The following is a 12,838-nucleotide window of genomic DNA, read 5'->3' on the forward strand; positions in this document are numbered from 1 at the left end:
GAACACAGCTGCTTATAAAGTAGTGGAAAAACAAAGTGTTGAATTAAAAGCTTAACTTATGTTTTGCAAAGGAATTTTGGAAGTCCAAAACATTTTAACAATTTGTCAAACAGTTATCACCCATACCACAGATATCAGTTTAAATTTTCAACACATTTAATTTATTTTTCCCCCCATTTGCTCCAGAAATTAATGTACATGCAACACAGTCAGGTCGTTCCTCAAGCAGTTCCTCTTGGCGAAGCCAGAAATCAGATTGGCCACTTTGTTAACTCTGGGAGGAGCTGGCAAGGTGATGACTCGCTTGAGAAAGCAGCGGTGCCTGTTGAGAAGAACTTCTGCATGCATCAATGTCATAGACAGCAGAGAGTCCAATACTGTACCTGTGACCGGCATCAGCCCCTTTGATGTAAGTGTAGAACTGGCAGTTATGATCATTCGAACACTTTCTCTGGCACGTTTCTGCATCGTCCGTCAACTCAAAGCGAATGTCTGATCCATAGAAATCTATCCCATCGAGAGCCTTCTTGGCCCAATCTGTTGGCACAGAAGATGACCAAGAAACAGGCAAAAATCACATTTTAAACATAATTGAGCAAAGCAAACGTTTTTGTTTTTTAACGACTAAGCAGTGCTAATAAAGTTGAATTACTTTAAATTAAAAATAAGGCATTTTGCCATTATGGGCAAGTGAGGCAATACTCAAATATCTAAGGGGGGGGGGCAGAAGCATTTTATTCTGTTGAGTGATTACTCACAACAAATTGTGCCTGGCAATTTTCTTGGAGTTTGTATATGAAAAAAAATAAATGCAATTATAATAAATTTGTTAGGGAAATGGGATACATAAAAATTCATTATACACAAAATGATACCGATTGTCAGAGGAAGCTCACACCTTTCAAAGGCAGACTGGATGCTATTGCTAGCCGCTAACCTCCACTTTCTACAACCACTTACTGCTATCCTGTTGACAGAAGTGCGTTGCAATCCCAGATGTGACGCCTCTTTGAGCACGCATATCTATGTGATTGAGATCGTTTTTCAGGTGACAGGTGAGGGAAAGACTGCACAGAAAGAATAATTATTTTCATAATAAACAGCAAGTGGGACTAAACCGTCATTCGACTACCTGTCAAAAGAGAAGTAGGAGCATCGTGGGTGAGCGGCGCACAACGCCAAACAATACTCTGGCGTTGCGGCAGATTGTGACTCGAAGGGCCTTTCTGTGAAGTTGGTGCTCGGAAAAAGTTTTGGGGAACATGCTAGAACAACAACGGCAATCAGTTAAGAATATGCAAGTTTGCACATAGCATTACCTTGGCTTTCTTACCCGTGTTGGAGGGACGGCTAAATTGGACGTTGTGCGAGAAGCCAGTCACCACGCGGGAATTCCTCATTACCTTCAAGGTCCTTGGTAAAGGCCAGGTGAATTTCAGGTGGCATTTGTACCTAAAACAAAAGAGCATCTTTGGTTTGATCACAATATTAAGTACTATTTGTTATTTATGATACTTTCTTGCACTTGGTCAAACAAATTAAACCCGTCTTTGGTTTAACCAAACGAGCGAGTTAATTTACCTGAAGCCCACAGATGTTAAGAGTCCAGTGATAAATGTAAAAAACTGGCAATAGGGGTCTTCCGTGCATACTCGCTGACACTCCTCGTAGTTGGCTGTGAACAAAGACCGATAATCGGCCCCCCAAAAGTCCACATTGCGATACACGTGAGGCAGACAAGGTTCTTGGAGACAGAGGGGGGAAAAAAATAAATAAATGTGAGCATACTTTCAAATTAAACACTGTATAAAATGTCTGTGGGGCAAACCTGGGTTTGGGTCACAAGGTTTGAGAGAATATCCAGAGGTGATACCTAAAACATGAGTCTGAATTCTGGGCTGTCCGGAGGGCGTGGTCTTAAGGTAGCAATAGTAGTTCCTGTTTAAGACGACCAGGAAATAATTAGACTAACTTTTCAAAATAGTTGTTAAATTCTGCATCCCCACCTTTTATCAGCGGTCCAGTCAGCACGTAAAAATGAAAAGAAGAGACAAGATGGATGCTGTGTGCACAAATGCTGACAGTGATGCACATCGGGAGAGAACATATTCGTGATATCCGATCCCGGGAAGTCAACGTTCTCCAGCAAATCTTTTCGACACGCTACACAAATAAGAAGAGAAAATGTAGTTATACACAGCAACCCACATCAGAATGAATACACCAAAGGAACAATTTCACCTTTGCTCAGTGCGCAACTGCTAACAGCGAGTACACCTATTAAGATGAAAAGGGCCGCCATGTTCTCAGTGAGAGCACAATGCAACTAACTGACTGTTGTGCGGTTTCTTCATTTATACCTGGCAACCTCTGTTCTGATTGGACTTGCCCTGTCCTGTGATTGGCTAACACATCCATCCACTTACTGCTGCTTGGCTGGGGTCAGTTTGCAATTTGCTGCTAATTGATTGATTGGCTCCTGTGGTTGCACGTTTGCAGACTGGGAAACAGTTTTTCCTCCACTCGTGCGCTGTCTTGTCCAAGCAGCAAGGATTGCGCAATCAACATGTTTTCGCTCTTCCTTTGAAATGACAGAAAATGAATCAGTCAGGAGGTGAGAGGAAGAAAAGTATACGAATGCTCAGTGCAATTGCATAAGTGCCCACTCGGTGGCGCCTGTGCACCAGATTGGAAATGGAGCGTGTAATGTTCTTAAGTTGCAAGTTAGCTCCCAATTTTTTTATTTTTTAAGTGAATTCAGTTCATATTTGAAATCTCGCAAATTAGTAAAAGATACCAAAGCACAAAAAAAAAATATTTGGGTAATTGAAAGAATGCCCTACTGAATTGTGTAATGTCTAAAATCAAAATGTTTTTTTCCTCCTTTGTGTATTTAATTTTCACCTTTTTTTGGTCTGTTTTTGTATTTTTGTTTTTGTACTTCTTTTATTTTCAGATTCCTTATTTTTTATGCTTTTGTAATTCTATTGTTGATTGATCCTTTTGTGATATTAAATCATATTTGCACTGGATCCATACATGTTCCTTTTGGCAATCTCTATGTTGATTTCATACATGCAAAAAATATCTTTACTGCTGCCATGTCTCTTTTCTTCTCGTTTTAATCATTTGCTTGCTATCTTGGATCTATTCTGATGCTTGATTTCATTGTGATTTTTGCAATGCCTGAATATTTTTCTTTTGTGTAATGCTTTTGTACATGAAATGTGCTATACAAATGAACTTGCCTTGCTTAATGTCAGTTTTGTCTTAAAACGTTTTCAACCTGATGAATTTTTACTCGTCATTAAACTTTTTTTGCCAGTCAAAGAGTTAATAGAACACAGCTGCTTATAAAGTAGTGGAAAAACAAAAAGTGTTGAATTAAAAGCTTAACTTATGTTTTGCAAAGGAATTTTGGAAGTCCAAAACATTTTAACAATTTGTCAAACAGTTATCACCCATACCACAGATATCAGTTTAAATTTTCAACACATTTCATTTATTTTTTCCCCATTTGCTCCAGAAATTAATGTACATGCAACACAGTCAGGTCGTTCCTCAAGCAGTTCCTCTTGGCGAAGCCAGAAATCAGATTGGCCACTTTGTTAACTCTGGGAGGAGCTGGCAAGGTGATGACTCGCTTGAGATAGCAGCGGTGCCTGTTGAGAAGAACTTCTGCATGCATCAATGTCATAGACAGCAGAGAGTCTAATACTGTACCTGTGACCGGCATCAGCCCCTTTGATGTAAGTGTAGAACTGGCAGTTATGATCATTCGAACACTTTCTCTGGCACGTTTCTGCATCGTCCGTCAACTCAAAGCGAATGTCTGATCCATAGAAATCTATCCCATCTAGAGCCTTCTTGGCCCAATCTGTTGGCACAGAAGATGACCAAGAAACAGGCAAATAATCACATTTTAACATAATTGAGCAAAGCAAACGTTTTTGTTTTTTAACGACTAAGCAGTGCTAATAAAGTTGAGTTTACTTTAAATTAAAAATAAGGCATTTTGCCATTATGGGCAAGTGAGGCAATACTCAAATATCTAAGGGGGGGGCAGAAGCATTTTATTCTGTTGAGTGATTACTCACAACAAATTGTGCCTGGCAATTTTCTTGGAGTTTGTATATGTTGAGGAAAAAAATAAATGCAATTATAATAAATTTGTTAGGGAAATGGGATACATAAAAATTCATTATACACAAAATGATACCGATTGTCAGAGGAAGCTCACACCTTTCAAAGGCAGACTGGATGCTATTGCTAGCCGCTAACCTCCACTTTCTACAACCACTTACTGCTATCCTGTTGACAGAAGTGCGTTGCAATCCCAGATGTGACGCCTCTTTTAGCACTCATCACTATGTGATTGGGATTGTTTTTCAGGTGACAGGTGAGGGAAAGACTGCACAGAAAGAATAATTATTTTTGTAATAAACAGCAAGTGGGACTAAACCGTCATTCGACTACCTGTCAAAAGAGAAGTAGGAGCATCGTGGGTGAGCGGCGCACAACGCCAAACAATACTCGGGCGTTGCGGCAGATTGTGACTCGAAGGGCCTTTCTGTGAAGTTGGTGCTCGGAAAAAGTTTTGGGGAACATGCTAGAACAACAACGGCAATCAGTTCAGAATATGCAAGTTTGCACATAGCATTACCTTGCCTTTCTTACCCGTGTTGGAGGGACGGCTAAATTGGACGTTGTGCGAGAAGCCAGTCACCACGCGGGAATTCCTCACCACCTTCAAGGTCCTTGGTAAAGGCCAGGTGAATTTCAGGTGGCATTTGTACCTAAAACAAAAGAGCATCTTTGGTTTGATCACAATATTAAGTACTATTTGTTATTTATGATACTTTCTTGCACTTGGTCAAACAAATTAAACCCGTCTTTGGTTTAACCAAACGAGTGAGTTAATTTACCTGAAGCCCACAGATGTGGAGACTCCAGTGATAAACGTAAAAAACTGGCAATAGGGGTCTTCCGTGCACACTCGCTGACACTCCTCGTAGTTGGCTGTGAACAAAGACCGATAATCGGCCCCCCAAAAGTCCACATTGCGATACACGTGTGGCAGACAAGGTTCTTGGAGACAGAAAAAGACAGTTGGGGAGAAAAAAAAAGAGAAAAAAAAAGTGTGAGCATACTTTCAAATTAAACACTGTATAAAATGTTTGTGGGGCAAACCTGGGTTTGGGTCACAAGGTTTGAGAGAATATCCGGACGTGATACCAAAAACATGAGTCTGAATTTTGGGCTGTCCGGAGGGCGTGGTCTTAAGGTAGCAATGGTAGTTCCTGTTTAAGAGGACCGGGAAATAATTAGACTAACTCTTCAAAATAGTTGTTAAATTCTGCATCCCCACCTTTTATCAGCAGTCCAGTCAGCACGCAAAAATGAAAAGAAGAGACAAGATGGATGCTGTGTGCACAAATGCTGACAGTGATGCACATCGGGAGAGAACATAGTCGTGATATCCGATCCCGGAAAGTCAACGTTCTCCAGCAAATCTTGTTGACATTCTACACAAATAATACAGGAAGAAAACATATCAATACACAATAAAACACATGAAAATGAAAACACCAAAAGACCGGTTTCACCTTTGCTCAGTGCACAACTGCTAACAGAGAGTACACCTATTAAGATGAAAAGGGCCGCCATGTTCTCAGGTGAGTGCACAATGCAACTAACTGACTGTTGTGCGGTTTCTTCATTTATACCTGGCAACCTCTGTTCTGATTGGACTTGCCCTGTCCTGTGATTGGCTAACACATCCATCCACTTACTGCTGCTTGGCTGGGGTCAGTTTGCAATTTGCTGCTAATTGATTGATTGGCTCCTGTGGTTGCACGTTTGCAGACTGGGAAACAGTTTTTCCTCCACTCGTGCGCTGTCTTGTCCAAGCAGCAAGAATTGCGCAATCAACATGTTTTCGCTCTTCCTTTGAAATGACAGAAAATGAATCAGTCAGGAGGTGAGAGGAAGAAAAGTATACGAATGCTCAGTGCAATGGCATAAGTGCCCACTAGGTGGCGCCTGTGCACCAGATTGGAAATGGAGCGTGTAATGTTCTTAAGTTGCAAGTTAGCTCCCAATTTTTTTTTTTTTTTTAAAGTGAATTCAGTTCATATTTGAAATCTCTCAAATTAGTAAAAGATACCAAAGCACAAAAAAAAAAATATTTGGGTAATTGAAAGAATGCCCTACTGAATTGTGTAATGTCTAAAATCAAAATGTTTTTTCCTCATTTGTGTATTTAATTTTCACCTTTTTTTGTTTTGGTCTGTTTTTGTATTTTTGTTTTTATACTTTTATTTTCAGATTCCTTATTTTTGAAGCTTTTGTAATTCTATTGTTGATTGATCCTTTTGTGATATTAAATCATATTTGCACTGGATCCATACATGTTCCTTTTGGCAATCTCTATGTTGATTTCATACATGCAAAAAATATCTTTACTGCTGCCATGTCTCTTTTCTTCTCGTTTTAATCATTTGCTTGCTATCTTGGATCTATTCTGATGCTTATGATCTCATTGTGATTTTTGCAATGCCTGAATATTTTTCTTTTGTGTAATGCTTTTGTACATGAAATGTGCTATACAAATGAACTTGCCTTGCTTAATGTCAGTTTTGTCTTAAAACGTTTTCAACCTGATGAATTTTTACTCGTCATTAAACTTTTTTTGCCAGTCAAAGAGTTAATAGAACACAGCTGCTTATAAAGTAGTGGAAAAACAAAAAGTGTTGAATTAAAAGCTTAACTTATGTTTTGCAAAGGAATTTTCGAAGTCCAAAACATTTTAACAATTTGTCAAACAGTTATCACCCATACCACAGATATCAGTTTAAATTTTCAACACATTTCATTTATTTTTTCCCCATTTGCTCCAGAAATTAATGTACATGCAACACAGTCAGGTCGTTCCTCAAGCAGTTCCTCTTGGCGAAGCCAGAAATCAGATTGGCCACTTTGTTAACTCTGGGAGGAGCTGGCAAGGTGATGACTCGCTTGAGATAGCAGCGGCGCCTGTTGAGAAGAACTTCTGCATGCATCAATGTCATAGACAGCAGAGAGTCTAATACTGTACCTGTGACCGGCATCAGCCCCTTTGATGTAAGTGTAGAACTGGCAGTTATGATCATTCGAACACTTTCTCTGGCACGTTTCTGCATCGTCCGTCAACTCAAAGCGAATGTCTGATCCATAGAAATCTATCCCATCTAGAGCCTTCTTGGCCCAATCTGTTGGCACAGAAGATGACCAAGAAACAGGCAAATAATCACATTTTAACATAATTGAGCAAAGCAAACGTTTTTGTTTTTTAACGACTAAGCAGTGCTAATAAAGTTGAGTTTACTTTAAATTAAAAATAAGGCATTTTGCCATTATGGGCAAGTGAGGCAATACTCAAATATCTAAGGGGGGGGCAGAAGCATTTTATTCTGTTGAGTGATTACTCACAACAAATTGTGCCTGGCAATTTTCTTGGAGTTTGTATATGTTGAGGAAAAAAATAAATGCAATTATAATAAATTTGTTAGGGAAATGGGATACATAAAAATTCATTATACACAAAATGATACCGATTGTCAGAGGAAGCTCACACCTTTCAAAGGCAGACTGGATGCTATTGCTAGCCGCTAACCTCCACTTTCTACAACCACTTACTGCTATCCTGTTGACAGAAGTGCGTTGCAATCCCAGATGTGACGCCTCTTTGAGCACGCATATCTATGTGATTGGGATTGTTTTTCAGGTGACAGGTGAGGGAAAGACTGCACAGAAAGAATAATTATTTTCATAATAAACAGCAAGTGGGACTAAACCGTCATTCGACTACCTGTCAAAAGAGAAGTAGGAGCATCGTGGGTGAGCGGCGCACAACGCCAAACAATACTCTGGCGTTGCGGCAGATTGTGACTCGAAGGGCCTTTCTGTGAAGTTGGTGCTCGGAAAAAGTTTTGGGGAACATGCTAGAACAACAACGGCAATCAGTTAAGAATATGCAAGTTTGCACATAGCATTACCTTGGCTTTCTTACCCGTGTTGGAGGGACGGCTAAATTGGACGTTGTGCGAGAAGCCAGTCACCACGCGGGAATTCCTCACCACCTTCAAGGTCCTTGGTAAAGGCCAGGTGAATTTCAGGTGGCATTTGTACCTAAAACAAAAGAGCATCTTTGGTTTGATCACAATATTAAGTACTATTTGTTATTTATGATACTTTCTTGCACTTGGTCAAACAAATTAAACCCGTCTTTGGTTTAACCAAACGAGTGAGTTAATTTACCTTAAGCCCACAGATGTGGAGACTCCAGTGATAAACGTAAAAAACTGGCAATAGGGGTCTTCCGTGCACACTCGCTGACACTCCTCGTAGTTGGCTGTGAACAAAGACCGATAATCGGCCCCCCAAAAGTCCACATTGCGATACACGTGAGGCAGACAAGGTTCTTGGAGACAGAAAAAGACAGTTGGGGAGAAAAAAAAAAAGAAAAAAAAAAGTGTGAGCATACTTTCAAATTAAACACTGTATAAAAATGTCTGTGGGGCAAACCTGGGTTTGGGTCACAAGGTTTGAGAGAATATCCGGACGTGATACCAAAAACATGAGTCTGAATTTTGGGCTGTCCGGAGAGCGTGGTCTTAAGGTAGCAATGGTAGTTCCTGTTTAAGAGGACCGGGAAATAATTAGACTAACTCTTCAAAATAGTTGTTAAATTTTGCATCCCCACCTTTTATCAGCAGTCCAGTCAGCACGCAAAAATGAAAAGAAGAGACAAGATGGATGCTGTGTGCACAAATGCTGACAGTGATGCACATCGGGAGAGAACATATTCGTGATATCCGATCCCGGGAAGTCAACGTTCTCCAGCAAATCTTTTCGACATTCTACACAAATAATAGAGGAAGAAAACACATCAATACACAACAACCCACATCAGAATGAAAACACCAAATGAATCATTTCACCTTTGCTCAGTGCACAACTGCTAACAGCGAGTACACCTATTAAGATGAAAAGGGCCGCCATGTTTCCAACTGAGTGCACAATGCAACTGACTGACTGTTGTGCGGTTTCTTCATTTATACCTGGCAACCTCTGTTCTGATTGGACTTGACCTGTCCTGTGATTGGCTAACACATCCATCCATTTACTGCTGCTTGGCTGGGGTCAGTTTGCAATTTGCTGCTAATTGATTGATTGGCTACTGCGGTTGCATGTTTGCAGACTGGGGGGGGGGGGATCATTACAATGACAACTGCTTTCAAACATTCTGCAATGTCGGTGACCATATTTGGCAAAATGAGTGTCAAAATAATAATATTGTTAGGTTCAAGAAACTGTTTCAGAAATGGAGAATGCTTGCAAGGAACACTATTTTTTCTCTTTGTTGGTAGCATGTTAGCCTACCCAAGCTTACCAGTTAGCTTAACATGCTAATACTAACATGCTAACATCAAGTACCATGTGGCCTGTAAATGTGATGACCTGAAGCCAAATGTGCTTCAGCCATCTAGTGTTTTTTTTTTTTTTTTTTTGTCATGATGAATGCGAGGCTATTTCCTAGATTGATTCATCATTTGTATTGTCTGCTCAAACTGTCAGTTCGTTTAAATCAGGGCCAACGATATTGTTTACTGCACCAGTCTTTTATTCTCATTTTAACACATTCACTGCCAGCCCAGCAAAAATCCATTATTTGACGTCTTTTTCCGTCAATGGCAGTCAATGAGTTAATCCCCATTTTCATACTTTTTTTTTTTATTTATTTTTTTAGCTAGTCTAATACTTGCTTATAACCATTTTAAACTTTGTTTTATTTAGAGCTAAGTGTTGTTCATTCGGCTTAATCCAGTTAATTTTCAATTTTATGATTTTTTTGCAGCATCTGGATGATAGTTTGTTTCCATTTCTACAGATTGACCAAAAAGGGAACTTTTTAACAATCCAATAAAAACAAGAGTGATGAAAAATATTTTACTCATAATTGAAACCTTAAAACATTCCATTTAAGAAACAAGGTTTGATTTTTTTTTTTAAATTACATCCTGTACGAATCCATTGAAATTTGCTATCGTGCACACATGCTATAGAATAAACTTGCCTTGTCGAATGTATTTTCCATCTGTTAAGCCACCATTCATACCTTGAAAGAGACCACCAACAAATGATTGCACATATATTTGTAAGTGAGCTTTTATTGACTTTCATAGCACAAAAGCTGCCGCTTAAAGCAAAGCAAACGGTTTCAAAGACAGTATAAGATGGCATCGACGTGCAATGCGAAGAGAGGTCTTATAAATGTGATGACTACTCTGTAGAAAAGCTTCACATTTTCTTTTCGATGTCTTTCAAGAGGTCTTTTGTGTCGGTCCAGACAGCCGGCCAGGTTTTTTTGATGCTGGGCCGGTCCTTCAGCATCTTGTAATATTGAGCCAGTTTAGGGAAACGCTCAGGACACAACCTGGAATATATATAAAAACAAGATTTTTTTTTGTAAAGTGTCGCTTTCCATGACTTCCTTTTGTCGTTGTACAACCTTTGTCACACTTACCCATAGTGGAAGGCGTAGGCAATGCTTGGAAAAACAATCACATCAGCCAAAGAAAAGCTTTTTCCTGCCAGGAAAGGTCCTGGCCCCTGCAAAACAGAAAAACGGGATTACAAAACAAAATCAACGCCCTGATTGTGCAAACGATAGAATCTGCATTATAGCAGTATTCCACCAGATGGCGCTGTTATTTGCCACTAGGAAGGGCGTGTGGGTTCTCTGCGAAAATTATTTGCAGGGAAGACAGTCACTGAATTTTAAATATTTGTATATACTTTTCCACAAAAATACATATTATAATTAAAAAAATACACAATAGAACTGTATTGTGGGGTTAAAGTCAAAGTTTGAAGACAAGAATATATTTTTTGTGAATCTTTTTACCTTACAAATGTATCCCTCCCACAGGCTGAGTTCGGCCCCCACAGCCTCTTTATTCCTCTTCTTTGCAGACTCGTGCCTCTCCCCTTCCGGGACCTTCCACTCATAGTAGATAACATCACCTGCAAAATGTCAACAAGTCATTTTAGGAACCAGATTGGTGAGATCTTGGGAGGAGACAAACGCTCGTTTCTGCATTTTATTTTCACGTTTTAAATAGTTGGCATACCAGTATTAATTTATTATTATTATTATTTTTACTGGAAACATCATTGAATAAAAGCAGTTTTGTAACTTAAAAAAAAAGAATGCAAACAGTTTGTATTTTATTAAATCATACAGTGAGAGCAAAATTCTAGAAATTGTGGAAAAATTACAAACCGGTTTCAACACTCCCCCCCAATTCAGTGGACATTGCGTTACTTAGCCACCAGGGGCAGTATAATAGTACAACAGTCCTCAGTAAGCCACAGTAATATTAGTGTATTACTACCTGTATGTTGTATTAACTCATTCACTGCCATTGACGGATATACACGTCAATGGGAACGGAATTGACTTAACTCATTCACTGCCATTGACGGATATACACATCAATGGCAGTGAATGAGTTAAATATTACATTTTTTTTTTTTATTCTGAAAATATTTTTCTTTTTATGTTTTTGACGCAATAAACAATCTTAACTTAAAATGAATTCCTAACATGGCCCTCAATCAGCTTTGATAATATATAACATTTTGACAATATTCCCCCTGTAAAAATAAAAATAACTCGTCTTGTGATTTGTCTCGCCACTCCTAACATGTGATCCTTTGTGGGATTAACATCAGCGACCTCTCGTTAATCACTGCCCCCCTGTTGCCACGAGCGCATGCGTGATGCGTTTTGAACAGTCCAAATCTTTCAGGGCGGGCTGTTGGTATGAAATTCTCTCATTTCGGGGGAGGGAACATGTGATGGCGCCAAAGGCAATGAACTTAGAAACAAAAGGTAATCAAGTGTTAAATCGCACGATGCAATCAAAGAACGGATGGCAACCTGCAAAAAAAGAAAAAAAAAAGTCAAGATTGTTTGCATACCGAGCTTCTGGCCAAGTGCGACGACCTCGAAAATGCGTTGGTACATGATAGCCTGTTCTTTATGGCATGATGGGATCAGCTGGTTTCCTTGCTCCTTGAACTCATTCTGTTTTATGTTTAACACAGAAAAACAACATTAGTTTTTGAACCCCTCTGCCTCTTTTTAGCATGTACAAAATAAGATAAACTAAGTTTAAATTAAAAATGAGCAAATCTACAGGACTTAAGACGTTTTGCATTTTGTCTTCTGTTTCCCAAAAACAATATTTTGACCACTTTCATTTCACTTCCGGCCTTACCTCCAGGTATATGCAGGCACCAGCGGACTCATTGATGACTCGGTCCCCATGGTGGAATGTAGGCAGCTTTAAGCAAACAAATACTTCTAAATGAGTTGCATATCACACTATTGCATTGTTGACGTCTCAATGCAAGCGAACTTACTTGGCCTCTGGGGTTAAGAGCGAGCACTTGCTGCGACTTGTGCTCGCCCTTCTCAAACGAGAGCTGCTTGCTGTTGTAGCCTTGGAGATTTTTCTCCTCCAGGGTGATCATCACCCTCCAGCACGGAGGAGAGCCGGAGCCCCACAACAGGGTCATGTCCTTGGCCATGGTTGAATTTGCAGCGAGTTCTCAGTCAGCACTGGAGCGTCAAGGAGAGCGAGTTCGAGTGTGAACTGTGGAACGTCTTTATATAACAAGCGTGGAGGCGTGCCCACTTTTGGTTTGGCAGGAAAGAAGAGAGAGTCACGCCCCCAGATTAAACTCGACTAATATTTAATATTAAATCTTCACACATTAGTGCACACAA

General features: G+C 39.7%; 4 protein-coding genes across 7 annotated transcripts; all 4 read right to left on the reverse strand.

Annotated features, from left to right (window-relative positions):
• Window positions 1-134: 134 nt before the first annotated feature.
• On the reverse strand, window positions 135-2,376 carry LOC144007848 (coagulation factor XI-like). Of its 2 annotated transcripts, none has more exons than XM_077507768.1 (9): window positions 2,242-2,376; window positions 2,007-2,163; window positions 1,829-1,938; window positions 1,582-1,744; window positions 1,334-1,452; window positions 1,133-1,265; window positions 961-1,067; window positions 384-537; window positions 135-322 (listed from the first exon to the last, which is right to left on the reverse strand). In XM_077507768.1, the coding sequence occupies exons 1-9, from the start codon at window positions 2,300-2,302 to the stop codon at window positions 190-192; spliced, it is 1,137 nt and encodes a 378-aa protein (XP_077363894.1). In that variant the 5' UTR covers window positions 2,303-2,376; the 3' UTR covers window positions 135-189. The 2 variants fall into 2 exon arrangements, with proteins under 2 accessions (XP_077363894.1, XP_077363895.1); XM_077507769.1 differs by having other exon boundaries at window positions 135-338.
• Window positions 2,377-3,479: 1,103 nt separating this feature from the next.
• LOC144007847 (coagulation factor XI-like) lies at window positions 3,480-5,669 on the reverse strand. Of its 2 annotated transcripts, none has more exons than XM_077507766.1 (9): window positions 5,607-5,669; window positions 5,369-5,525; window positions 5,191-5,300; window positions 4,926-5,088; window positions 4,678-4,796; window positions 4,477-4,609; window positions 4,305-4,411; window positions 3,724-3,877; window positions 3,480-3,662 (listed from the first exon to the last, which is right to left on the reverse strand). In XM_077507766.1, the coding sequence occupies exons 1-9, from the start codon at window positions 5,665-5,667 to the stop codon at window positions 3,530-3,532; spliced, it is 1,137 nt and encodes a 378-aa protein (XP_077363892.1). In that variant the 5' UTR covers window positions 5,668-5,669; the 3' UTR covers window positions 3,480-3,529. The 2 variants fall into 2 exon arrangements, with proteins under 2 accessions (XP_077363892.1, XP_077363893.1); XM_077507767.1 differs by having other exon boundaries at window positions 3,480-3,678.
• A 1,183-nt stretch (window positions 5,670-6,852) lies between these two features.
• LOC144008072 (coagulation factor XI-like) lies at window positions 6,853-9,120 on the reverse strand. Of its 2 annotated transcripts, none has more exons than XM_077508125.1 (9): window positions 8,982-9,120; window positions 8,744-8,900; window positions 8,566-8,675; window positions 8,299-8,461; window positions 8,051-8,169; window positions 7,850-7,982; window positions 7,678-7,784; window positions 7,097-7,250; window positions 6,853-7,035 (listed from the first exon to the last, which is right to left on the reverse strand). In XM_077508125.1, exons 1-9 carry the CDS (start codon window positions 9,040-9,042, stop codon window positions 6,903-6,905), a joined length of 1,137 nt encoding a protein of 378 aa, XP_077364251.1. In that variant the 5' UTR covers window positions 9,043-9,120; the 3' UTR covers window positions 6,853-6,902. The 2 variants fall into 2 exon arrangements, with proteins under 2 accessions (XP_077364251.1, XP_077364252.1); XM_077508126.1 differs by having other exon boundaries at window positions 6,853-7,051.
• A 1,073-nt stretch (window positions 9,121-10,193) lies between these two features.
• On the reverse strand, window positions 10,194-12,706 carry LOC144007168 (glutathione S-transferase A-like). The gene is made up of 6 exons (XM_077506551.1): window positions 12,472-12,706; window positions 12,327-12,392; window positions 12,028-12,133; window positions 10,949-11,067; window positions 10,568-10,653; window positions 10,194-10,477 (listed from the first exon to the last, which is right to left on the reverse strand). The coding sequence occupies exons 1-6, from the start codon at window positions 12,637-12,639 to the stop codon at window positions 10,342-10,344; spliced, it is 681 nt and encodes a 226-aa protein (XP_077362677.1). The 5' UTR covers window positions 12,640-12,706; the 3' UTR covers window positions 10,194-10,341.
• Between the last annotated feature and the right edge of the window lie 132 nt (window positions 12,707-12,838).

The sequence above is a fragment of the Festucalex cinctus genome, chromosome 19 (assembly GCF_051991245.1).
Source record: "Festucalex cinctus isolate MCC-2025b chromosome 19, RoL_Fcin_1.0, whole genome shotgun sequence".
Taxonomy (NCBI): Eukaryota; Metazoa; Chordata; class Actinopteri; order Syngnathiformes; family Syngnathidae; genus Festucalex; species Festucalex cinctus.

What these genes read in the sequence shown, in the direction of transcription:
- LOC144007848 (XM_077507768.1), bottom strand. Translation starts at nt 2,302, where the DNA reads ATGGCGGCCCTTTTCATCTTAATAGGTGTACTCGCTGTTAGCAGTTGC. An exon ending in TAGCCGTCCCTCCAACACGG is followed by an intron (nt 1,266 to 1,333) that starts GTAAGAAAGCCA and finishes TTGTTGTTCTAG; the next exon opens with CATGTTCCCCAAAACTTTTT. An exon ending in TCCTACTTCTCTTTTGACAG is followed by an intron (nt 1,068 to 1,132) that starts GTAGTCGAATGA and finishes CTTTCTGTGCAG; the next exon opens with TCTTTCCCTCACCTGTCACC.
- LOC144007847 (XM_077507766.1), bottom strand. Translation starts at nt 5,667, where the DNA reads ATGGCGGCCCTTTTCATCTTAATAGGTGTACTCTCTGTTAGCAGTTGT. An exon ending in CAGTTGTGCACTGAGCAAAG is followed by an intron (nt 5,526 to 5,606) that starts GTGAAACCGGTC and finishes TTATTTGTGTAG; the next exon opens with AATGTCAACAAGATTTGCTG. An exon ending in TCCACATCTGTGGGCTTCAG is followed by an intron (nt 4,797 to 4,925) that starts GTAAATTAACTC and finishes CTTTTGTTTTAG; the next exon opens with GTACAAATGCCACCTGAAAT.
- LOC144008072 (XM_077508125.1), bottom strand. Translation starts at nt 9,042, where the DNA reads ATGGCGGCCCTTTTCATCTTAATAGGTGTACTCGCTGTTAGCAGTTGT. An exon ending in TCCTACTTCTCTTTTGACAG is followed by an intron (nt 7,785 to 7,849) that starts GTAGTCGAATGA and finishes CTTTCTGTGCAG; the next exon opens with TCTTTCCCTCACCTGTCACC. An exon ending in CTTCTGTCAACAGGATAGCA is followed by an intron (nt 7,251 to 7,677) that starts GTAAGTGGTTGT and finishes CTGTGCCAACAG; the next exon opens with ATTGGGCCAAGAAGGCTCTA.
- LOC144007168 (XM_077506551.1), bottom strand. Translation starts at nt 12,639, where the DNA reads ATGGCCAAGGACATGACCCTGTTGTGGGGCTCCGGCTCTCCTCCGTGC. An exon ending in CGCACTTGGCCAGAAGCTCG is followed by an intron (nt 11,068 to 12,027) that starts GTATGCAAACAA and finishes GACATTTTGCAG; the next exon opens with GTGATGTTATCTACTATGAG. An exon ending in GGGAGGGATACATTTGTAAG is followed by an intron (nt 10,654 to 10,948) that starts GTAAAAAGATTC and finishes TCTGTTTTGCAG; the next exon opens with GGGCCAGGACCTTTCCTGGC.